We start from the raw sequence: 23,670 nt of genomic DNA, 5'->3' as shown, positions 1-23,670 counted from the left end.
TATTTTAGTTCGTGCATGAAATACAGACAGAACCATGCAAATGATCATTATAATTATATTTCTTTTTCAGGAAGTACAGAGACTGCATGTTGAAGAGTCAGGACACACGAGTTGAGTTTTGATTGGACTGTTTAGTCACAGTATGGGAAAAACAAGAGGACAAAGCAAGTGATGAAAGACCAAGACAGATCTTGTTCAAGGATCCATGGATACCACAGCTGTCTTAAAAGCCTTAGCCTGGAGAAATGGCCTTAAAATGTATGCAGAAAGCTTTTCCCCAATCGGTTTTATACAATAGCTTTATTACAGCTTTCAAGTATTTTTCTAAATGAGTTTGTCTGCTCTGGGAAAAGTCCTTTTAGTTTATTGTGGACTTTAAAAATAAAGCTAATGACTGCAAGACTGAACTGACATCTATTGGTCACTAGTGGTAGTAATCACTGCTTGGCGCAAAAAAAAGTCAAAACCTGTTACAAGATTTTTTTTTTTTTTTTTTTTTTTTTTTGGACATACAAATATGCCTAAGCACACAGATTGATTACTAGCTTTTAATGAAATTCTACTAACAGTTGTAAAAGTTTTAGTGCTACTGCAGTCAACTTGCAGAATTTGCTTTCAGCAAATGTGTAATTATACATGTACAGAACCATCTGTTACCTTCCATGAATTTTGCAGTATGCTGACTATAGCTAAACATATACACATTTACGCATTTACGTTATATTAGATTAAAGCACTTTGTTAGCTAAATGCTGCATTTCTTTTAAAACCAGCAAACAGATAAGAGTATTGACTGATGGTCCCTCTAAAATTTATGTAAAAATATACATACACAAATACTTTAGTAGCTATTTACTTTAAGGGAGGAGTGAACAGAACTACTACACTGTTTTAAAAATAAATATGCATTAAAGATATTTATAGATTTACCTTGTTTTGACTGTTTTTAACTTCCATGTGCTTTTCAACATTACCGACAGCCATACATTTGTAACATCATGTATAATCCCCACATACCACTATGTTTAGTTTTCAAGGGATGTTATCTGCAAATCCTACTTTTTTATATATTGTACAACACAATAAGTAAATTATAGTTTCCTTAATCTTTAATCAATAATTAAATTGTATTGCTCATATGGCAATGTTTTAAAATAGGCTCCCAAAGATTTGTCAGGTTCATATATTTAAATATATCTTTTCAGCAGATCAAACTCTAAAAGTACGTTCAAAGATTTTTCCATCATCATTCCATCAAGACATATAGCAAATGAATCAGTTATGAATATTTGTTGTTTATTTCAACGTATTTGGTTAACATCAGATGAGTTCTGAATGTTTTATTACGTGAAATTCCATATGTTTCTCTGTGAATTAAGCTAACTAATGCTAAAATATGTATCCACAACAGTTTATTGAGTATATAGACTGTCCATGTCTGAACCGTTTCCACTGATGATTAAATAGTTTGAATATTGTCAGACTGGAGACTGACCATTATAAGCAATGATCTAGTTCCAGACATGGCGAAACAGGAGGACCTGAGTTTAAGGATAACAGATGAAATCCTGCAAGAATCTTCATTTGTTACTCAAACAAATGAGCATGACATTATTCACTGCAGTACTTTGTATAAAACATCCTTGATGGCAATACATGCAATGTAAAGCACAGACGATACCCATATGGATTTTGCTGCAGTAATCATGTTCTATTAGATAATTTACAGGTTGAAATGGCTAAATAGGACAGTTGAAATTAAATAATGTCATTATAACCATTTGCTTCTCCATTAAAATCAGTTAACAGTTTTGGATGGCTATGATGAGCAATACCTGACACTGTGTACTTGTCACAGGGATACTGGGATGTCATGGGAACTCTAGCTTTGAGGATTTTGAGAGAAATGGTGAAGACAACTAGCTAATATTTCCACCCTTCAGTGTTTTACAGGTGATCTGTCCTAGTTTGGTCGTCAGATTTTGCTCTTTCCATTGTGCAACAAACTCGTCTGAGATCTTCAGATCCACCTGAAGAGATCAGACAGATAAACACACAACCAAGAATAAGACACAGTGACACTTTAATATGAATCTTTGAGTACAAAGATATAAAACTCACATACCTGCAACTTTTCAAACACCTTTTTCTTTGGTTTCAATTCATCATCTGGTTTGCCTGATTCATACCCTTCTACATAAACACGGTCTCCTGGTGCTGATCCTTCTGGTGGATCCAAAGGCTCCACTTTCCTGGGCTCTCCCTCACTGAAGACCATCACATTTAGAAAGTATAAGTATTTTACTATAAGAACTTAGCTGACTGAATGAAATTACAGTGCATCAGCCCTACTAACATTGAAGCGCAGAGCAGCATGGCTTGAGATTCAATCCCCCTCATCTTCTGGGGCTTCAGGTTGCATAACAACACAACAAGACGGTCCTGAAGCTGCTCCTGTGAGAGGTAGGCCACCAGTCCACTCACTACAGTCCGTGGCTGTTCCTCTCCCACATCAATCTTCTCTAAATAAAGTGAGTCTGCATCTGGATGCTAACAGGTTAAGAAACAAGGTTATTTAAACATCCTTTTACTAGAAAAAAATACTCATAAAATTATAGCTGGCTTTCTCTACCTTTTCTACACTGATGACTTTGCCAACTCTGATGTCCAATCTAGATGGGATGACCTCCTCTTCATCTACGGTTTGTTTAGGGTTTCCCTTTGCTCCTCCTTCTGTGAAGCAATGACAATTTCAACTTATGTGTAAATGGATGTGCAAATTCATCCTTGTCTTAAAACTTGAAGAAGCAATGTTAAATGGGTCCATAAGTGTCAGTGATTATGTTTCCAGATAATGTGTATTTTCACTCACTGTTTTTGGAGGGCTCTGGGTAAGCTGATGCTGTCAGTTTCTTCAACTCTGGGGTCTCAAACTTCTTCCTGATGGGGTCCAACAGTTTGTTAAGAGCCAACTCTACTGAAGCCTTCAGGTCACCGGGATGGATTTGCTGCAGGGTAAGCAATGCAGGAGCTCAACATATAATGCTCAACTCGATTTATGTGTTTTTCATACATTAAAGGGATAGTTCACCCAAAAATGAATATTCTGTCATTAATTAATCACCCTCATGTCGTACCAAGGCCTTAGTTCATCTTCCGAACACAAATTAAGATATTTTTGATGAAATCCAAGAGCTTTCTGACCCAGCATAGACAGCAAGGGAACTACCACACTCAAGGCCCAGAAAGGTAGTAAGGACATCGTTAAAATAGTCAGTGGTTCAACTGTAATTTTATGAAGCATAACATTACGGTTCAACCACTGATGTCACATGGATTATTTTAACAATGTCCTTTCTACCTTTCTGGGCCTTGAACTTGTCAATTGTGTTGCTGTTTATGCAGGGTCAGAAATTCAGAAAGAATTTGTGTTCTGAAGATGAACAAAGGTCTTATGGGTTTGAAATTACATGGGGGTGAGTAATTAATGATAATTTTAATTTTTGGGTGAACTATCCCATCAAGTAAATATAAGTATTGTTTAGATACCTCTGCAGCAAAGTCCTTCTCCACTTCCTCATAGTCTGTGTAGACTTTGTCACCTCCCCACTTAGGATCTCTTTTAATCACAAACTCAAAAAACAGAGCACATCATTAAGCACTAGATATTTACACTTCCAAAATGATTATTTTTTGCCTGAACTCACCTGATTGCAGAGGGAAAAGCACGTGTTTGGCAAAGGACAGAACTCCATTATTCTCCACATTTCCAGGCTCACAGAAGGCCTTCTTTAACTTCTTCTTCACCTCTTGGTTCTTATCCAGCAGGTCAATCTTGGATTCCTGTAGCAGATATGAAAGTTTGAGAATGATGAATCTTAGCGCATCAACCCGACACCTGGAATACAACAGCATACGCCATTATCCCATCCTGCAGAATCAAAGAATGTGATTGTGAATCTTTATCTTGCAGCATTCTTGATGGTGTAGATGGTAACGTACCTCCTCAGAGGAGCTCATCTTGCCCCCCGTCAGTCCAGGCACCATTGGGTTCATCATGTGGATACGTTTGGTGTACCCAAGAGAGGGCAGATACTGCAAAAAAAGAGAAAACAACCATTCTAAAAAACTAAATCTATCCAGCAAACATACCCATATGTTCACTGGGATCAAATCAGTATAATATCATGACAGAAAGCTTGATTCACACATTATTCGGTCCACTCATTGCATCGGAGGCTTCACAAAAACATTTAAGACTTTATATTTTTTGCTTTAGTGTATAAGTATAAAATACCAACTTTACATTTTTAAACGTCTTTCTACAAATACAATAATCAAGTTCGATTTTTTGTATTTCCTACTGGCAAGCTAAAGCAAAAACTGCAAAAGAAGAAAAAAGGAATAGCATCTATTGTGCCTCTTTTACACAGTAGTGTATAGGTGAGTATTAAGTTTAAAAACATCTTATGAAACAAGAAATATGTAAAAATGTACCTTCTCTGCTAATGTGAAGATCTTCCTTTGGTCCACACCACCGAACTGAGCATCTACTTTTAAGTATTCCTCATCCAGTGCCTGATAGAATTGAAAAACAATGTCACAGTGTCTGGAATATAGAACAGAAAATCATCCAATCCAGAAATTAAGGTTTCAATAAATGAATAAAGTACTAAGAATTACTGATAAGCATTCAGTAACCATACACTACTGTTTAACAGTTTTAGAGTCAGTAAGACTTTTTTGTTTTAGTTTAATGCTCACAATGGCTGCATTTATTTACAAATATTATTATATTAGTTAGACCAGTAATATAGTGAAATATTACTACAATTGAAAATAACTTTTCTATTTTAAAATGATTGTTCAGAAATCATTCTAATATGCTGATTTGCTGCTCAAGTAACATTTCTTATTATAATGTTGAAAACAGTTGTGCTGCTTCATATTTTGTGGAAGAATATTAAAAAAAAATGCAGCATAATTTTTATGGGTTGTATATTTGCATTTGCACCAATATGAAAAATAAGTAGGTTCTGAAAACTGACTCCATGTTCACATTATTATTGAAAACAAATCCGACCCTTCTACTGTAGAAGACCACAGAGATGAGGAAAATATTAGCAGATGATGATCTGTATACCTGCAGTCCAGGATACAGCAGGCCACTCAGAAGAGGATGCTCCACCTGTTTGACCACCTCAGCACCTGCTTTCTTGGCATCGTGTTCAGTGACCATGGACGACAGTCGGTAAACATCCAGAGTGTACTCTCTATAATAAATCAAACACACAAAACATTTGCCGCCTTCTTAAAAAAAAAATAACATCCACAAACATCATCTTTATATTCATGTTTGAAAAACATGTTTGACAAGACAACAAAACATATCTCTTCCTAAAAACCATTTGGTCAATTATAAGTGTTTGAAATTATAACTACAGTATTTAAATAAAAGGAACGGTTACCTGCTGAGCTGATAGTCTGTGCCTTTAACAAATTTGAGTTTGTCAAGGGGAACACCAATGCTCTCCAACATGGCCTTAATGACCTGCTCATAATACTGCACCCTGAGCTCCAGCAGCTCCCAGGGAGCCTTCATGTTGTCCAGATAGGCATGGAGATCAGCAAAGAGGATGGTCACCTACAGAACAGAAGCATCAATAGTTATACACACCAGTGCCCTGAATAACTGTCCATGCAAGTAATTCAAAATCAATACAGAGACAAACCTCACAGCCCGCCTTCAGGAAGTCAGCAATCTTTGACATGGGGACAAAGTAGGCCACATGGGGTTTGCCTGTTGTTGCTGTTCCCCAGTAGACCTTCAGTTCCCTCTCTTTAAGGATCTCCTTCAACCTCTCCTCACCAAGAACCTCCTGAGAACACAACAGTGGAAGAAACAGAACAGACACCTCATTAACAGTGCATGTAAAAAATACTAAATAATGAATATCTTCAAAAACACAACAGACATACTTCAAATATGTTTTTGAGCTGTTACAAGGAATTTGTGAATCTGTGCTGTTTCTCACCTGAAGGTTCCTGGTGATGAGCTGGAACTTCTCTTCAGGACTCAGCTGCTCTCCCATGATGTCTGCTGCTTCTGTAGGATTGGAGTAATCACAGGCTTAGATGAATAATAACGAAGATAAACCCAATTTGTGGTTCTGGTAGAAGCCATGTGTCAAAACTGTTATTTTTACGATCAGTTATTCAGCCCTGAGTTAAAATGACGTGCTATGAATGAACCTCTGAGGATGAGCGGTCTTATTTATCCATTTCACAGAGCGAAAGAAACACTTCAATGCAGAAAACAGGCAAGTATAAAACGTAATACTATCTTTATAAAATGTCAGTGACAATAGATGACAAAAGCGCAGATATTTAATATAAATTCACATTAAATCTCACCGGTGGTGTCTGAGAAACGTGTGTGCCGGTGACAGGCTCTTCCTTTTGAAAGATTTCATCACGTGTTTCATAATAAAAGCCCCTCAGATATATCTATTAATTAAAGTTAGTTTGATCAATTTATGTACACAAAATTTTTTACAAACAATATTTGGATATATCAGTGAAATATATTAGACATATATAACTAAATGTGTATTATTAAGCTATTTTTTAAATACCTTGCTTTGTAATGATAGTGTTGCATCAGCTCTGAACAATCGATTGTCCAGCTATTCAACAGCAGGAAGAGTAATCGAGTGCACAGAGATGCGACCCATTGAGCTGTTGTCCGTCACCTCCAGGAGGAGCTCCTACACTGACCCTGCTGAGATTGCGAGGTGTTTCTGTCCTTTTTTAATTAAAACATTTTAGTAATTGGGTCATATGGGATAACACTTTGAGAAACCGCGTTTTAAAACCGATATTAATAATTTTTCATAACGAAATAATGACACTGAAGAAAAACCACAGTGAAATGGAATCTAGTTTTAGTCAAAATGTTGTCTAAAAAATAAAGTATGCCAGCCTTGCCAGCTCCCTCTCTCTGTACAGATTAGATTTTTAAATGTTTTTATATTTTATTATATGAGGCTGAGTGTGTAGAAGGGAAAAAAAGCAAATGATGATCCTTGGATATTAATAAGTATTTATTAACAAACATTTTCACAGATGCATCAACACAAAATTGGCACATGTTAGAAAACTGTATTGACTCCAAACATGCACTGATGAGATTTCAATGCATATCATATGTACATATAAAAAAAAGACATTTACACAAATATTTTTTACAAGCCATTACAATTTCCCCAAACAGAAAATTTGATCAGATGGTCTATGTACATATATCACAGTACTTACAGATGGTAGAGAAACACTCGGCATTCAGATCTTTGACACAGAAGTTACAGGCAGAGCACAATAGAATAATAAAAGCACTTTTGAGACAACTACTGTACGGACACTGACACGAAAACGAACAGACCAGAAATCAGATTAATTTAGCACCTAAACAAACAGCAGTGTCACTTGTAAACACACAGATTGGCTTTTCCATAGGAATTAATGGCATATTAGACATAATTCAGCAGTGCCAGCTCTAATTGCCCTTATTTCATGTAACGGAGGCCCTTAAACGAGATAAATTAAGGAAGATGGGAGAAACAGACATAATCAAATCAACATACGATCTAAAACAAAAGTAATAAATACTTAATCTTGTTCCCCCTCACAAAATAAGCAATGGATCGTACATTTTAACCCCACATAGTCGGATGGCGTCCTGCTAGTTCATATCCTCATTTATCAGGAACACTTTCATCCACACTTTAGTGAACCCATCCAGAACTTAATCGAATAAGATCCTCTGATCTGAAGCATATCATCTGAAGGTGTTGAGGGACCAAATTTGTGAGTTCATCCCTCAGCGCATCCCTCTAAAAGAGCTCTGTTTGCCCCAAGAGAGCAGAGACAGATGAAAAGCAGCACAATAGGAAAGTAATACAAGAAATAAACAATAACCTTTTGTGCACAATACTGAAGTTCGATGTAATCAAACCCCACTCACGTCTCAATGTTTCAAGTCTGCTTATCCAGTTAGATGCACAAAAGCATTCATAAATATTAAATTACATACAAATATTACTTAGTTGTGTACAGTTTCACAGATATTCCTCCCAAAATGTACCTTTCAATCACGATGCATTTTTGGTTTTAGCACCTAAAAACCTTTTTTTAAAATGTTCCAATTTCTTCTTATGGTAGACATGTCCCACCTCAGATCATTTTTAGTGCAGTTTAGATGTGTGCTTCTCAAAAGCTGGCTTTTTTGGACACTGCTTTGAGATCCTATACCAGCGAGCAGCACAAATACTGGCCACACATAAGCCTTGTGCAACTCAGGGAAACGCTTCTAGCGTCCATAAGCACTTGCAACTGGAAATGGCAAGGCACTTTGAGCTTGAGCTGGCAAAGGTTACGTTTCAAGTTGATTTGGGGTCGTGTAAGGGTGATATGGGTGGAAGCTTTTAGCCACAAGGCAGCATGGTTGGTTCAAAGCATCCACTCAGTTTGTTTTGGCTCTGTTGGTCCGATGCAATTGGCACGATGTTCGGTCTAGTGTTCTGGTGCTATTAAACCACATTGAGCTCAGTGGAGTCCGAGTCGATCTCATTTTCTCTGGAAAAAAAACAAACAACATATACACAGGACAAAGTTAGGCAAAACAATTTAAAGAATGCCATTTAATCAGCTTCAGAGGTTTAAAAGTACCAAGTTAATTCATAGATTTCGAGAATGTTGAGCAGGATTAATGTCTTTAAGCAAAACATGTGACTGGAAGACTTCAAATCAAGAGGTGGCTTTACCGTTGTTCTTTAAGCAGTTTGTTGTTGCCTTGTCTCTTTTCCTCGTTGATTGGATACGAGATGAATATTAGCAGCCCGATAATGATGAAGAAGATCGGAGCAGCAGACACCAGGATCTTCAATGTTAAATCGACTTCGGCAGGTTGTGTGCAACCTCTCGTCACATAGCCGGCAAAACTGTTTAAAAGAGAAGAAACGAGAGATTAAAATCTTATTCATGTTCATCCAGATAAATCCAACCTCGTGACTGATCACTGAATCTCACAGTAAAACACAATCCTATATGGTCATGACTCAAAAGGATCATAAAAGCGGACGCTAATCGCATTATATCTGAATGTCAGGAGGCCAGACTAATTCTCACACAGTAAAACAGAAAGCCGGGCTTAGTGGATCATGAACACTATAATCCAATTTAAAAGCCAGTATTTCATGTGCAAGGCTGTGAAACTTACTCAAGGCTAAGAGTTGAGACCCCCAAGGAAACTCCAGATGCAAACTTGGTGAAGAACACATAGAAGGAGTAGAAGATGGCTTCGTGGCCCTGAGATTCAGGATTCTGGACTTTAAAATCATCCACGACGTCGGGAAGCATGGACCTGAGAATACAGGAAAGCACACTCCATGAATAAAATGCACCAAATCTGGAAGTGCACAAACATTTGTACAATTCTCAGGTACTTACCATGGCAGGAGGAAGGCCGCTGCAACGCTGACTCCAGCGGCAAAGGACACGATGTACGTCACAATAAGATTGCTGGGCACCAAGACGACGGAGATCAGGAAAGGCACCACAGACTGCAAAGAGAATATAAACCATCAGTAACAGGAACCAAAGCATCAATTACAGTAGATGACAGACCAGAAGCAGCTGCTGTTGGTCACTTAGTGTAATTAAATGAAGGTTTATGTGCCGCTGCCAGTACTTACTGTAGTCCCAATAAACACAGCAGTCTTCTTGCCAAATTTTGTGAGGAACCATTGCCAAAATGGGATGGCAAGTGTGGCGGAGAGCTGAAAGAGAGAAAATTAATATAGAATTAGCTCAAAGACAACTACTGTAAAAGTGTGCAGGATTAAAAAAAGTTTTTGTTTTTGAGTATATGTTGGTCACGCCACATGCTGATGATTTGGAAGACAAACATTTTTTAAATATTAAACATTTTGATGATCTTTGCCGACAGAGATATCAGTTTGTAATACAATAAAAGCAATGCACTGCAAGATGGTTAGCTAAGATTAGGTTTCTGGCAATGAATTTATCTATCTGTGTGTTCACACAGGTTCCCATCAGTAAGAATGCTTCCTAACACACCTTCCTGACAACAATTCTGAAATGTTTCGTGTCATATGTAGGACAATGCCTGAAAACGTTCTATTCATGCATTCAGCTCCCTGAACGAGGGTTACTGTAGTCTGAAAAAAAGTCAGCAGACTGGGTTTTACATGACTACAATGATACGCTCTTACTGAACATGAATTCTTAAAGGAATCTGGGTTTTGAACATGCTGATCTCAAGGACAAAGACAAATGAACAAACATTCTAGTTATTTCAGACTAGATGAACAACATTTTTCTTCCTTGGACAATAATCTAGGGCTGTGCAAAAAATCGAATACGATTTTCATGCGCATCTCTTCAGTAAAGACGCTCCTGTAATTAGTAGTATATCTCCAGCACGTGCGTTAAGATCAGGGTTGCCAGGTTTTCACAACAAATCCTGCCCAGTTGCTTCTCAAAACTAGTCCAAAACTAGCCCAATCGCATTTCCAGGAGGTTCCCCGATAAAAATTGCATCCCGGTGTTAAAATATACGTTTTTTGTCAGGGTTGCCTTGGTAAAATTCTAATTTTAGGGGCTAAATATCACGTTATTGGTATTGGGGTCGCTTCAACCCGCGGACATGAAAAACAACCGCAGACTTGGCAACACTGGTTCAGTTGGAGCGGCATTTACTACACAGAGCCGTAGTCCACCGACAAGCTCCACAAAATCGCTTTCAAAATCGACAAAGAATCGCCTGCGATTTTAAAATCGATTTTGTGTAGATTGTCAGTGAATTACGGCTCTGTGTAGTAAATGCCAACCAGTGTTGCCAAGTCTGTGGTTGTTTTTCACGTTCACGGGTTGAAGTGACCCCAATACTAATAACGTGATATAGCGCCTAAAATGTGAATATTACCTAGGTAACCCTGCCAAAAAACTTATATTTTAACCCCGGGATGCAATTTTCATCGGGGAACCTCCTGAAAACGCGATTGGGCTAGTTTTGGACTAGTTTTGAGAAGCAACTGGGCAGGATTTGTTGTGAAAACCTGGCAACCCTGATCTTAACGCACGTGCTGGAGATATACTACTAATCACAGGAGCGCCTTTACTGAAGAGATGCGCATGAAAATCGTATTCTATTTTTTGCACAGCCCTACAATAATCTAGTTGTCAATACTCTGGATACTGACAACTTGTCTGCGATACTGGAGATTTTATGAATAAAGCCGTGAGTTGTCGGTGGGTTAAGGCGTAATACATTACTGGAAATACTAGTCTGTTCAGATGGTCAGCAAAAACGGAACTTGTATTATGCAAATGTGCTATGTAAAGGACCCATCAAGTGCTCTCCTTTTGTACATTTGTCTGTCAAAATGTCACCGTCAATCACTCCGTAATGACACCCCACCTATCTTTACAAACCATACAGAGTCTTTAGCATTCAAAAAGCCCACAGATTTAGTTTGCTCACCATAATGACGAGAAGGATGTTTTGGAAGTCATTTCTGAAGCCAAGGGTGTAGCTACAGAACAGTGCAAAGTTTCCCTCCAGGAACTGCAAGAAATGTTTATAGAAATAATAAGCTGCACAGTAAAGACAGCTTAGCAAAACCTAACAAATACAGCGATCGCCAAAGGCAACAGTGCTCATCCATGGCGGTCACAGCTCAAACAACCCAAACGGCTGGTGGTGACCATGGCTCAACATGGAATTAATGTATCATTTGGACTCACCATAAAAGCCAGAGAGGTGAAGAGGAAGCCCATGACCAGCTTGGCATACGGGCCGTGACCCATCACCATACGAATGCCCTGGAAGAACGGCATGGGCTCAGTCCTAACCCTGCAGGTCTCTGTCAAAAAGAAGAGAGGCCAGATAAGATGATGGAAACAAAAGGCAATTAATAGTGCAACATTAAATGCAATTAATAACAGGGCAGTGGGGAAGAGAAGGATTTTTCCCCACCAATTCTCAGGTGTTAACTTACTGAAGAATCAAAACGAAGGAAATTGGTTCACACAACCGTTAACATTTTGCTTAGCTTCCAAAATGAGTCATTGCATGACAAGGAATCTGGCACAAAATGTGTTGTTTAATTTCTCATACACTTTCATTTCTAAGTGTTGAGCGTGATAAATCCTCAAATGAGGTGTGATGATGAGGCAAGACTGTGCTTGATTTTCCTTAGAAAAGTCTACTGAGGTCTGCATGTTAAGGCTCGATATTTTACTTGAAAATAAACTATTCTAGAGAACACCTATAATAACCTTCCCAAACCATGCGCATCATTTAGACAGCCCTATCTGTGCTGTGAAAGCTAATCACCCTGCTAAGCTTATTCACTGGCATTTCCCTGCGAGCAGCTGAGCTCTGCTTGTGGGCCTACTACTGATTTAAAGAAACCCCAGCTGTTTGGAAAAACCTGGGTACATCTGCAAACAACTTCATGGGATTCATTGTTAACACACATTTCTCACTGAAACAGAAAGTATGGGTGAGACATACTGTATGGATCATTTCCTTGTTTTGTCAGACAGCCAACTGGCTTTAGTTACATCACAGATAAAAACTATGATCTGCTGTTTACAAGTCAGTTTCAGTAGTAGGGACATTTTAGAGAGGACTGGACAAAAATTTTTGCTGTGCGGCATGAGTCATCAAAGTTTTGGTACATTTCCAGCATTTATACTTGTGAATTTTACCAGCATATTAGAAGATGAAACTTCTCTAGACATACACATTTAAAATTTCTACAAGACCTCATAGCTAACAGCTTAAAAGCATACAATTAAGTCTTAAATTATGATATCATAAAGTCTTTAAGACAGAAGCTATACTAACATTCAAAAGTTTGGAGTCAGTAAGATTTTTTTCTAAAGAAAATCATTACTTTTATTCTGCCAGGATGCATTAAATTGATCAAAAGTCACAGTAAAGACATTTACAATGTTACAAAAGATTTCTATTTCAAATAAAGACTGTTCTTTTGAACTTTCTATTCAATTCCAAGAAATTTGAAAAAAATGCATTCTATAAAAAAATATTAGGCAGCACAACTGTTTTCTACGCCAAATCAGCATATTAGAATGATTTCTGAAGGATCATGAGTAAGTTTCATTTGTAATAATGTAACTTTGCGGTAGTAGTAGCACTTACCTTTTTGTTCTTTCACACCAAGGAACAAGACCATGGCACAGAGGACATAAATTGAGCAGATGACACCAGATGCGATCATATAAGCATTTCTCTGTGGGAACCACATGATACCAGGCATTTAATACCAATACAGCAAGAATTTGAATTTAGTCAACCTTAAAAGAAAAAATCCTTACCAGATGCTCCAGTGAAACATGAGGCTCAGTGATGTTGACTTCGGAAGCCACCTGCAGATCGGTAGAGTTCAGGTCCTCGCCAGCGCTGATACAAGGAGCGCTAGCCATTCCCACGATCTGACCTTGAACAGCAGTGCCAATGAGCGTGCCCAAAACCTCAACAGTCATTCCTGAGATAAGAGATTGGCGGTAAGCTATGAATTTAAAAACGGTGGATGGATGTATCTAGCTGTAGATGTTTTAAAACTCACGATAGGCTGTGGCTGAATCCCTTTCCTTCTGCTCAGTGCTGATAAACATAGTAAGTGCAGAATACGGTACGTGGAAGCACTGTTTTTTGAGAAAAAAAAGAAAATGCCAAAAGGTCAAGAAGGAAATTATGAGGAACTTTGCAGGCTACAACTTATGCTCATATAAAGATGGGTACTCACTGTCTGTAATGTTTGGAAGGAGCAGTAGAAGATCAGGTACCAAACAACCTTGCCTTGGTCAACAGATGGCACGTACCAAATGAGGAAATAGCATAGCACAGCAAATGGGGTAGACAGTACAATCCTGCAAGGAAAAGATATATAAGATAAGAAGAAATGCACAAAAGGTTAAAAAAAATGAAGTATAACCAGGTTGGTTTTCTGCTTCTGCTTGATGATAAACTGGTTTGGGATCAGGTACATGTAGATGAAGTTTACTAGGTGTCACTGAAACTTGTCAAGCACAGTGTAATTTCTGTCCCCTACCATGACTATGAGAAATGAAAGAATTGATTGGATGACTTCCTGTCTTTGTTCAGTGACCTATGTGGCCAACAGGATGCTGAAGTGGAAATGCATTGTCTGCTTTTAATCTGTCGCATCTGTGCAAGGAAATAGCATTTCAGGTGCATTACACGTCATAGAACTGAATGGTACCACATTTGTTTTCCTGGTAGAGTGACATAACATGCCGAGTAGTAAAACCCAGCATCATTTCCAAAAAAAAAAAAAATAAAAAAAAAAAAGGTTTGTGGAAAAAGCGGAGCCTCACTTGGCGGTTTTCCTATTAAAATAATCGGTTCCCACAGAATGCCACTGATTTACGCAGAATGTGAATGTTTGTATTCAGTCAGTACATCCCACGCCCCTCTCCATCCCCTTTCTGTTTGTTTATTAAATATTTTGGCTGATTCCATAATGCTTTTAGCTACCAATAAGACTGCAGTACTCAAAGGTGTAGCACCACCCATATACTGTAAGTCATTAAAGCTATTTCCCAGAAAGCGTTTGCAGTTTTCACATGAACCTGTCGGTGTTACATTTCTAGTTTAAAAAGGTACTGCGGTGATGTTATTCAAGAGAATTTAACGCAAAGATGTATTGACGTAAGATCAAAAATATTAATTTCAAGTAACGTCAGATGTTTTCACTGAGCTTTAGTATACTATTATCATTATATATTTTGTGCAAAAACAAAACTTTTAGCCTCTCTATAAAAATAAAATAACAAAATATAGTTAAATGATAAATTACAATAAACAAACTAAATATTATTTAAAAAAAAATTAAAAAATAAAAATCACCCTGACATTATTTAGATTAGATATTGGATTTTGCTTGCACTGAACAAATTAATATTTGTCTACACAAACTTAATAGGACATAAAGGTAGGAAGGTATCTATTAAAACATTTGTTATAAAAATAAATAGCACATATTTGATTCCTCAACAGTTTCTTGAATTGGTTTGTAATTGTATTTAAAATATGTAATCAGAAAGCAAGAAAAAGCCTTAACTGAACAAATGTTCAAGTGCACACATATAGCAAAAAGATGCAACTAGTTAACAGTTCAAAATAGTAACAATGTCTCTCTACAAGCAAGGCTGACATTTGAACTAAAGTAACCCCCGTATGCTGCCTTTAGATTTGAAGCTGTGTTGGTCTGCCTCCCTCTCACTCTGATTGGACGACAGAGGTGGTGTGTTGTGGGTTGGACCACTCAAGAGTTGCCGCATTTTGCATATAACTCCCAACCCCCAAGGCATGCAGCACGAAAAAAGGAGTGCCTTCCTTCTAAGCCTGGCAGCACAACACAATGGTGTGTTATTCATAACATTTGCAATTTGCAATTTGATCTACACAACACGAGTCGCTTATAGACAGAAAATATCCCATGGATTACGGAAGATCAGAAACCCTCTTAGCCGTTCTGTCTCTAAATGTTTTTTTAGGTTTATGGTGCCTTGAAAATCATTGGCAATTTATGAGATACTATCACATGTTCAAATATTGACATTTGCTTTACAGTTCCCCAGCTCATGTCATTTAATATACCATTGCAAGTGTGACTAACCTTTGCAATGAATTCCCTTATTAGGATTATGACAGCTTAACTCACATGCTTGTGACTATTAATAATGCATGTGATGAAACAGAGAAAATGAAATTATACAGGCTTGTGGTCCATATGACTCTCCACGGGGATAGTTAGGGGAGGAAAAAGTCCCCTCTCTCCCACATATACCAACAAACCTGTCTCATGTACTCCCAAGCGACATCACAGCACAAGTCTAGCATCACTAGGGATCTTGAAATCACACCACCCTGAGAGGATACAACCATCTTGCTCAGATCCAGCGTCACTGAAATGAGCTCATTAGGGCAGAACTTTCTCACCAGCTTTCTACCAGATTCCTTCACACGCCCTGAGTCCAGTTAAAAAGAAGACGCAGATTCCTCACCCCATCCCCCATTCCCATCAATTCCTCAGAGTGGTTTTCCAATTATTCATACAATGAGTGACCTTCTACTTCTGATGACTTTTACACAATTGTCAAACCAAACATCAGACAGAGAAAGTGGAATCTTGTACAGTGCTTTTGATGTTAGCCTGATCGCCTATATTTCCAAGATTGAGAACACCAGTTGATAAAGAAATGATAAACTGGTTATTTACTTCATTTGATGCTGCAAACTCAGATTTCTCACAGTCTAGCCCAATAAGGCTTTCACCAAACCCAAAAGCCTTAATTGTGTAGAGAACCTGCCAGGCATCACTGTCACTACAGATAAGGCTTGTGCGAGTGCAGGGTTAAGGGTCACTAGATGCAAAATTAAAATTTTATGGTTTTGTGTGGTGGGAAAGAGCTGTTCATCTATCAAAAGATGTTCTGAAAAATAATTGGAAAAATGTTGGTCACTAGCCTCGTGAGGTCAAATTAAAAACAGTATTAGCAATTTCGTTTTTGCTTTTCTGTGAGGTTTGCACTTTTCACAACCAAATTACCAACATTCAGGGCATATGGTCTAAATACAGTGAATATGTTTTTGCTAGAAGTAATATTTAGCTACACCAAAATGAGTTAAAAGCTAATATTTAACCTAAATTATGCCATCACTTGGTAGCTAGTTTTGGACCAAACGTTGGTTTCTTAAGCTTATTTGCCTCCATATATTCTGAAATACAATGAAAGTTAAGAAAGGGAACCATTTAACTTGCTTATAATATGTTGCTCAATGGCAAGCATTTCTTGTTGCGAGGACCCTGATAAAGTGGTTTAGTCATGCATGTGATGTAGAATCAAATCAGATTGGCCAGCTGAAAATGCAAACTGGCGGAAGGCAAAGCTGCTGTGGTGTATCCAGCCCCCCGCCCATCACGCCCCTCAACCCCCCATGAGAGCTCAGGGGACTTCATTCAGCCCACAAGACTCCTCTGACTTAGAAACTAAAGATCATTATTTTGTGTATTTGGTGAAACAGAATATGTTGACATGCTTTAATGTTCAAAAAACACATTATTTTTCAAATACTGTACATTATTGTATGTCCTCTATGCCCCGCCTCTCTCAAACGAGTAATTTTCTACAAAGTCCCTCCTTCTGACAAGTGCAGTCTGCTCTGATTGGCCAGCTGATCCAGTGCATTGTGATTGGCTGAACACTGCAAGCACTCGTCTGAAAAGTAACGCCCCTTTCCATAATCGAGAGCTTAATCTTTCAAAATAAATGTAAAGACAGTTAATAATGTCCTTAGTTTTACCATCAGTTCAATCCCGAAATGGGAACAGAGTCGCGTGACAGACACAATGATGAAGCTCGTATGTGTTTGCAGTACACAAGCTACGGACGGTTAAGACAGCTGACTCTAATCTGTGACCCTGTCTCTCTCTCACTCTCACACACACACACGACGCGCAAAACTCTGTATTTGAACAGTCAATAGCAAATACTTTAATAACAAAACATACTTACAGTAGCTGATTCAGAAGCGCCAGATTGTCATAGCAAAGTCAGAATTACCTCCTCTCATAGGTTCACGAGCAAGAGAGAGACTCTCTGTACTTGTCATAGCGTACATAACTATTTGGTGTTTTAAACCGCACAGGTGCGCGAGAGTGAGCCTATGGAATTACCAATAATCGAAAAAATATACTTTCAAACCTACTGATAACCTAACGTTAAATATAAAAATACTATATTTAAAACAGCTAGTTCATATATAGTCGGACACAACTGTCATATCGCGCGTCCTGTGACAAATTCGCCGCATCTGCGCACAGAAGTCATCAGTCTAAATGTTCTGCAAAATCAGTCAACGGTGAAAATCAATAGTAGATTTCATTTAAAGACCAACAGTTTAACACTAAATATTGGACATAAACGAACACGTTAAATATAAAGTATTTAAAACAGGTAAGTTCATATATTTGGAGTAAAAAGTTAAATTGAACGGATGCATCAGTCATACAGCACTCCAGAGAATGAGCCTAATATCGTCTTGACTATCGACAAAGACATCTGCTATCGTCGATATCTCTGACTATCGTCGATACGCGATACTATCTATCGGCACAACCCTACTTTAGTCTTTGCAACTTCAGGGACCTTATGTATGCACAATCAGCTTGTAGCTCTCCAAAGAGAAAGGAATACTTGAAATTGCACCATATGACCTCTTTAAAGACTACCTCCTGACATTTTACAACAACAGAGAAATGGGTCAGAAGACAAAGCAAGTGATGGAGCGGAGAGATTCATTTGAGACGTATTTTAAACCCAACAGAGGAGGCCTCGGAGTTAGTGGAGGGTTTTATTGTGAAACTAATCATTTTCCTAAGAAGGGCAGACAGTTACTACAGGCAACATGCTCCTTAAACAAAACAATTCTGAGTCTTGTTTAATGTGAAAGATTGCCCTGAACATCAAGGTATGAATGCACAAAGACCTGGACAGTAAACCCTTGGAGAAATCCAATGAAACTGAGGTGAAAAAAGACTTACCAGGGCATCATTCTTCCAAATCTGGTCCAGGGACTCCGGCTGATTAGAAAGCCCACCGTAGGGTCTGTGATGGCATCCCATGCTCGACCCACAAACAAGATGATGGAGGCATAAAATGGGTCCAACTATCAAGAAAAGAGAAAGACCAGCATGTCGTCATCATCACACATTACAGGTTGAGAGTTTTCCAAGAACTTTTATTCAGCATCAGAATGGACCATATAATAACTCAAACTAACAGATGAAATACCAACATGAAAAAGTAAAGAAAGACTTTTTAAACAGGAAAAAGTTATGTTAAATATTACACATATACATTGGTTATAAAGAAGAGGTATGTACCACTACATATCAGTTGCAGATATGACTTTTCATGATAAATCTACAAATATTTATAACCGTTTCGAGGGCTAGGCAGCATGTAAACTACAACAACTTCTTACAGAGATCAAGAGGAGCACATGAAACCTGCCCAACGACCTTGAGATACATGAGACCATAAACCACATGACAGGCAAACGGAGTTAATCAGTTGAAATTGTTTTACTTCCAGTACAACACACTTGTAAAACTTCTGGAGAACTCTGAAATGCTGAGTGCGTCATGCTGGCATTGTGTATTGTAGGAATAACTGTTAATTATGGGATTAAACACATTAGCAGAACTCACACTGGGAAGCTTCTTTCTTCTGTAGTCAGTGGTTACATGATAAACACTGAAGGCTATTAGAACAATCCTATTCAGACTCTTTAATCTGGCCAATCAGCCTGCCAAGACTACAGTAACTCTCCCAAAAGTTAATGGCATGAAAGGCCTTTGCAAAACTACTAATTTTCCAGTACAATTCCCCTGTGACTGTACTTGTCGCTTCAGACTATGTGAACAGGGGAGTAAAGAAACCCGCTGCCCCCTGAGGATCGCAATCAGATTCTACATTCTACAAGTCATTCTGATCTTTTGTTATGAGATACTTTCCACGAATTCATCAAAATTAATCAACTATGATGAGTCAGTTGATCGATCCAAATGATTTAGATGTTCACTCACCAAAGCAACGTCCAGCAGGTAGATCTGAAGGAAGAAGCCGATTGCACATCCTGTTATCTGATATGGTGCTCCCCCAATGGCATAACACAACTTGCTGCATACAGACAACTGGCCCCTTGATTTACGCTATTTTTTTTTTAAAGGAAGAAACAGAACATGTTTTGAGATGTTCATAAAAAGACACTCCAAATAATTAAGAATACAGTACAGATGCTATATTCATTAAGGTCATATGAGTTCACAGCGTCTCAGTTGGAATTCAAACTAACATAATTGTAGCACACTGTGGCCAGACACACTTGTATATTTGGCTTAAGTTGTTGAATCGCTAGGACTTCCACTCTTTAGACAGGCGCTGGTTTTAATTATGTTAACACTATGCATTTCTGCTTGACTTGCTGTTTGGTTCTAATCCAAACATAACCTGATTCCCCATACAGCTGGGTAGCTTCTGATATTTGGGTCAGGGAGCCCTCAAGCGAGAAATCCCACTGAACACAATCAGAGGAGACAGGCAGCGTTCTTCTGTGATGAACATCAGTACATCAACTCACGGCTGATCAGCACATTTCGAGAGGCTCGGGGAGGGTCGTGGGTTTAAAATATGAGCTTGACACTCCTGTTCTCATTTATAAAGAGTGGGTGTGATTTTCAGTGAGTTTAGTGACTTATTATACATAAGTCAAGTGTCTGTCACATGCATCCTCATAAAATAAACCATTAAAGTTGCAATGTGAAGACCTTAAGTAACTACCTTTGGCTTTATTGCACATGGTTTTCCCTCAATGCCACTTGCTCATGTTAATGGACACTTGGACAACCTTAATACTTCAATGTCATGTAACGAAGACACTGGATAACAGTCCTATGGAAGTGTCCATCTGACACTGATTCAGCACAACATAGATATTATAGCAAGAACAGAGAACAATTCTTTGCCAGTTGCTTCTCTAAGTACTGTTAATAGAAGATTTGTTGGCATGTAGTGTGAGTGAGGCTTTTTTTTTTTTTTATTCTGGACCACATACTGACTTCGCTTGTGATGCCAGTACACAGTACACAGTTTGGGGGTAAATATGGTTGCCATAAAGTCAACCATAAGTAGAGAAACACACTCAATGTTTTTGTAATGATGACACTAAACAGTGAAATACTGCTGTCGAACAGGACATTTCTACAAGACAACCGATCATTTCTAGGAATGTCAGGTTTCCCTTTATCTTTGCAATGGTCAGGATAGACTCCAGCCAGTCTCAATTTAAATGATGGTGTTTTAGCCGTTTCCATCTATCATCTACAGCTAAAACTTTTGGGATGCAGAATCTATGACTCATTTAGCTTATCTGCATCAGCAATAAATGCATATTATGTTTTACAGCAATAAATTAGGGCTTTTTGTTACACCCAAATATTACACATCTAAAATTGCCGGGTGATTGATTGCTATAAATAAACCTTAAGTAAGGAATAATTGTTAGCAGACAATGACATTATTGAAAATCAATGCAAACTCTTAAGTAGTAAGGTGGAGAGAGGAAATGTGCATTTATTTTTTAAATAATTCACAAAGCATGGGGACGTTTAAGCAGTTTACGCACTTACTGAACAGACAGAGCTTTCCATATTAGTATTTATATTGAACGAGCTAAACTAAACGAGCGATGAAACGTGATACATTTACATCTCTGGCGTCACAATCAACGAACAGCCAGAGAATTCACGTGCAACGGTCTAATATTCCTGTATATCATATATAATCTCCACGCGTCGCGAGCAATGTAGACGGGGTGCACGCGCTTAATTTAACCTGACAAAATGACACGTCGATGGTCAGCTCTCGCCGCTCCTACGTGGCTGTTCAACAGGAAAATCATGGTAATGGGAGACACATACGCTGCTAATAAACTTATCACTGAATGAAAGGATAAATTATTTTCAGTTTCTTACCTTTGCCGCCAGTCTGATTCCATCTGGGCTGGGTTTTTGAAGGAGACTGGTATTGGAGTACTGCTCTGTGCCCTCTCCTCGAGCCATCTCGTTCTTGAAGATTTACGTTTAAAGTCGTTTACACTTTACCTATGAATCCAGTTATTGAATGATATGAAAAAATAAAAAGGGAAAGAAAATTAACCGGTTCGATTTAAAACAACAACACTGTTTCTGTTCGCGTAAACCGTTTTCTTCGGATTCAACCTGTGTTTCTGCCGGTAGCTGTCTCAGTCGGCTTTAGTAGAAATAGGGCTGGGAATCGATTCCGAAAAGAATCGATTCCTCGATTCTGAGGCGTTGGGAATCGAGAGTCGATTCCATCAGGGGGAATCGACTCCTCATTCAGAGCCTGTTTCAGTTCAACAAAGCTGATCTATGGGAGTCTCTCAAACGGAAGGCTGCATCCTACGAAAGCTGCACACATTTAAATTCACGAAAATAAACTGAAGAAAACGAGTCGGTACTGATCATCTGAATTTTTCGTTTGAGAAGCACTATTCACCTCCCTCATGCTCGCTAAAAGCCGTATTTACACAAGAGTTGTGAGATAAAAGATTATTTTCATTCGCCTCCCTCATGCTCGCTAATAGTGATTAGAAGTATGATTAGTTTCCTGATTTGGATAGATAGTTTTAATGCACCAGTTCAAGGGGAAAAAAAGATGCAGAGGTTATTTTACGGTGGAACTGGCTTGTCCACAATTTTGAGCGCTGCACGACAGAATAGATCATGACGTCATCGAGGGACTTGATCTTATTACCATCTAAAATAGCCTACTATTTCTTAAAAGATTTCTATCAGCCAATGATAATTATAAAAGAAAACGTCACGAGCATAGATCAGTGGTCGAGAGCGCATCAGATAAACCACGAGCTCTATCACCTAGTAATTTTCTGGTTATTTTGTTTCATTGTAGAGTTTGTTAATATTGTGCAAAGCATACATAGTAAACTTCATCATTCAGCTGAACTGTGCACATTTATTTTAGACACTTTATGTCTTGTTTAATTCATGCGATAAACGCATGTCCCTGCTGAACTGTGTGCTATGACTCATTTTACGGGCAAAGCAGACAAAATTACAATTTACGTATTATAATAATTTTGTATTATTATTATTATTATTTTCAAATGAAGATTCATATTATGAGAAGGATACATTCTATCATGCAGTCATCATGGTGAGATTAGGCTCCTTCAATAAAAAAAATAAAAAAAAATAAAAAAACGGAATCGAAACCAACAGTGAGGAATCGATTCTATGAATCGATTCCAGAAACAGGAATCGGATTCGGACTCGATTCCAAAAATTTCGCAATCGAAAGTAGAAAATGAAGATTTGGATACTGCACCCCTTTCACTCTTATACAAACCCCTCCTTTAATCTCGTATGATTTTTCACCTTATGTTAGGGGCGGGTACAAGACGTCAACACGCTGAATGCATCGACCCCCCCCCCCCCCCCCAAAAAAAAGTAGGTTTTATGGGGCTAATCAACGTAAATAATGATTTAATAATTATAAAATAATTATATTCTTTCACAGAAAAAAGTGTTTAAAGAATAATGTTAAAGTGAACAAAATATTGGTAATTCTGAAATCGCGCAGATAGTTTTGCTTAGAATAGATCACATCCGATCGAGCGGTCGCATATGGTCTAGTCTGCTTCAGACGTCACACCCATGAACCTTTGGCTAAAACTAAAACGTGTGATCCATATTGGACACAAAAGTGGAAACACTTCGGGAGTGTCGAAGTCGGCATCAGATTGGTTGAATTATACAGGATTTCCAGGAGATGTGTGTGTTGCGGTTCCACGCTCCGCCTGGAAACAATGATGCCGTGACACCAAACCCATCACAAAAGAAGAAAGCTGTCGTGTTTACAACTGTGACGACGAGCGCTTATCAGGATCAACTAAACACTGGCGTTTCAAAAGTATGTGAAATATTTAAA

The 23,670-nt window shown here is 38.3% G+C and overlaps 3 protein-coding genes across 7 annotated transcripts in view; 1 reads left to right on the top strand and 2 right to left on the bottom strand.

Annotated features, from left to right (window-relative positions):
* kiaa1522 (KIAA1522 ortholog) overlaps nt 1-929 on the top strand; it is a 44,677-nt gene extending 43,748 nt beyond the window's left edge. For all 5 annotated transcript variants that reach the window (XM_042745107.1, XM_042745106.1, XM_042745109.1 and 2 more), the window contains one exon: nt 71-929. In XM_042745107.1, coding sequence (XP_042601041.1) covers nt 71-93 — 23 coding nt within the window. In that variant the 3' untranslated portion in view covers nt 94-929. The remainder of the gene's footprint in view (nt 1-70) is intronic.
* A 346-nt stretch (nt 930-1,275) lies between these two features.
* LOC109110865 (tyrosine--tRNA ligase, cytoplasmic) lies at nt 1,276-6,541 on the bottom strand. Its single transcript, XM_042745112.1, has 14 exons — nt 6,415-6,541; nt 6,036-6,106; nt 5,733-5,879; nt 5,469-5,644; nt 5,144-5,273; nt 4,498-4,578; nt 4,003-4,095; nt 3,708-3,843; nt 3,550-3,635; nt 2,873-3,008; nt 2,633-2,733; nt 2,357-2,550; nt 2,126-2,267; nt 1,276-2,030 (listed from the first exon to the last, which is right to left on the bottom strand). The coding sequence occupies exons 2-14, from the start codon at nt 6,090-6,092 to the stop codon at nt 1,920-1,922; spliced, it is 1,590 nt and encodes a 529-aa protein (XP_042601046.1). The 5' UTR covers nt 6,093-6,106; nt 6,415-6,541; the 3' UTR covers nt 1,276-1,919.
* Nucleotides 6,542-7,090: 549 nt separating this feature from the next.
* On the bottom strand, nt 7,091-22,806 carry mfsd2ab (major facilitator superfamily domain containing 2ab). The gene is made up of 14 exons (XM_019123808.2): nt 21,675-22,806; nt 19,728-19,853; nt 18,681-18,805; nt 13,857-13,980; nt 13,677-13,755; nt 13,426-13,595; nt 13,250-13,340; nt 11,827-11,945; nt 11,564-11,647; nt 9,753-9,836; nt 9,508-9,620; nt 9,278-9,421; nt 8,823-8,999; nt 7,091-8,634 (listed from the first exon to the last, which is right to left on the bottom strand). The coding sequence occupies exons 1-14, from the start codon at nt 21,759-21,761 to the stop codon at nt 8,589-8,591; spliced, it is 1,569 nt and encodes a 522-aa protein (XP_018979353.1). The 5' UTR covers nt 21,762-22,806; the 3' UTR covers nt 7,091-8,588.
* Between the last annotated feature and the right edge of the window lie 864 nt (nt 22,807-23,670).

Source organism: Cyprinus carpio, chromosome B19 (genome assembly GCF_018340385.1).
Source record: "Cyprinus carpio isolate SPL01 chromosome B19, ASM1834038v1, whole genome shotgun sequence".
Lineage (NCBI taxonomy): Eukaryota > Metazoa > Chordata > Actinopteri > Cypriniformes > Cyprinidae > Cyprinus > Cyprinus carpio.
The sequence above is the reverse complement of the archived record's forward strand: the minus strand, read 5'-3'. Positions and strand labels throughout refer to the sequence as shown.

Bases quoted from the DNA above. Each gene is read 5' to 3' on its own strand.
- LOC109110865 (XM_042745112.1), bottom strand. From the start codon at position 6,092: ATGGGAGAGCAGCTGAGTCCTGAAGAGAAGTTCCAGCTCATCACCAGG. The intron at 5,645-5,732 runs GTTTGTCTCTGT...TCTGTTCTGTAG, and splicing joins TCCTGAAGGCGGGCTGTGAG to GTGACCATCCTCTTTGCTGA. The intron at 5,274-5,468 runs GTAACCGTTCCT...GATTTATTATAG, and splicing joins ACAGACTATCAGCTCAGCAG to AGAGTACACTCTGGATGTTT.
- mfsd2ab (XM_019123808.2), bottom strand. From the start codon at position 21,761: ATGGCTCGAGGAGAGGGCACAGAGCAGTACTCCAATACCAGTCTCCTT. The intron at 13,596-13,676 runs GTGAGTTTTAAA...CTCTTATCTCAG, and splicing joins GGATTCAGCCACAGCCTATC to GAATGACTGTTGAGGTTTTG. The intron at 9,422-9,507 runs GTAAGTACCTGA...CTGTATTCTCAG, and splicing joins GCGGCCTTCCTCCTGCCATG to GTCCATGCTTCCCGACGTCG.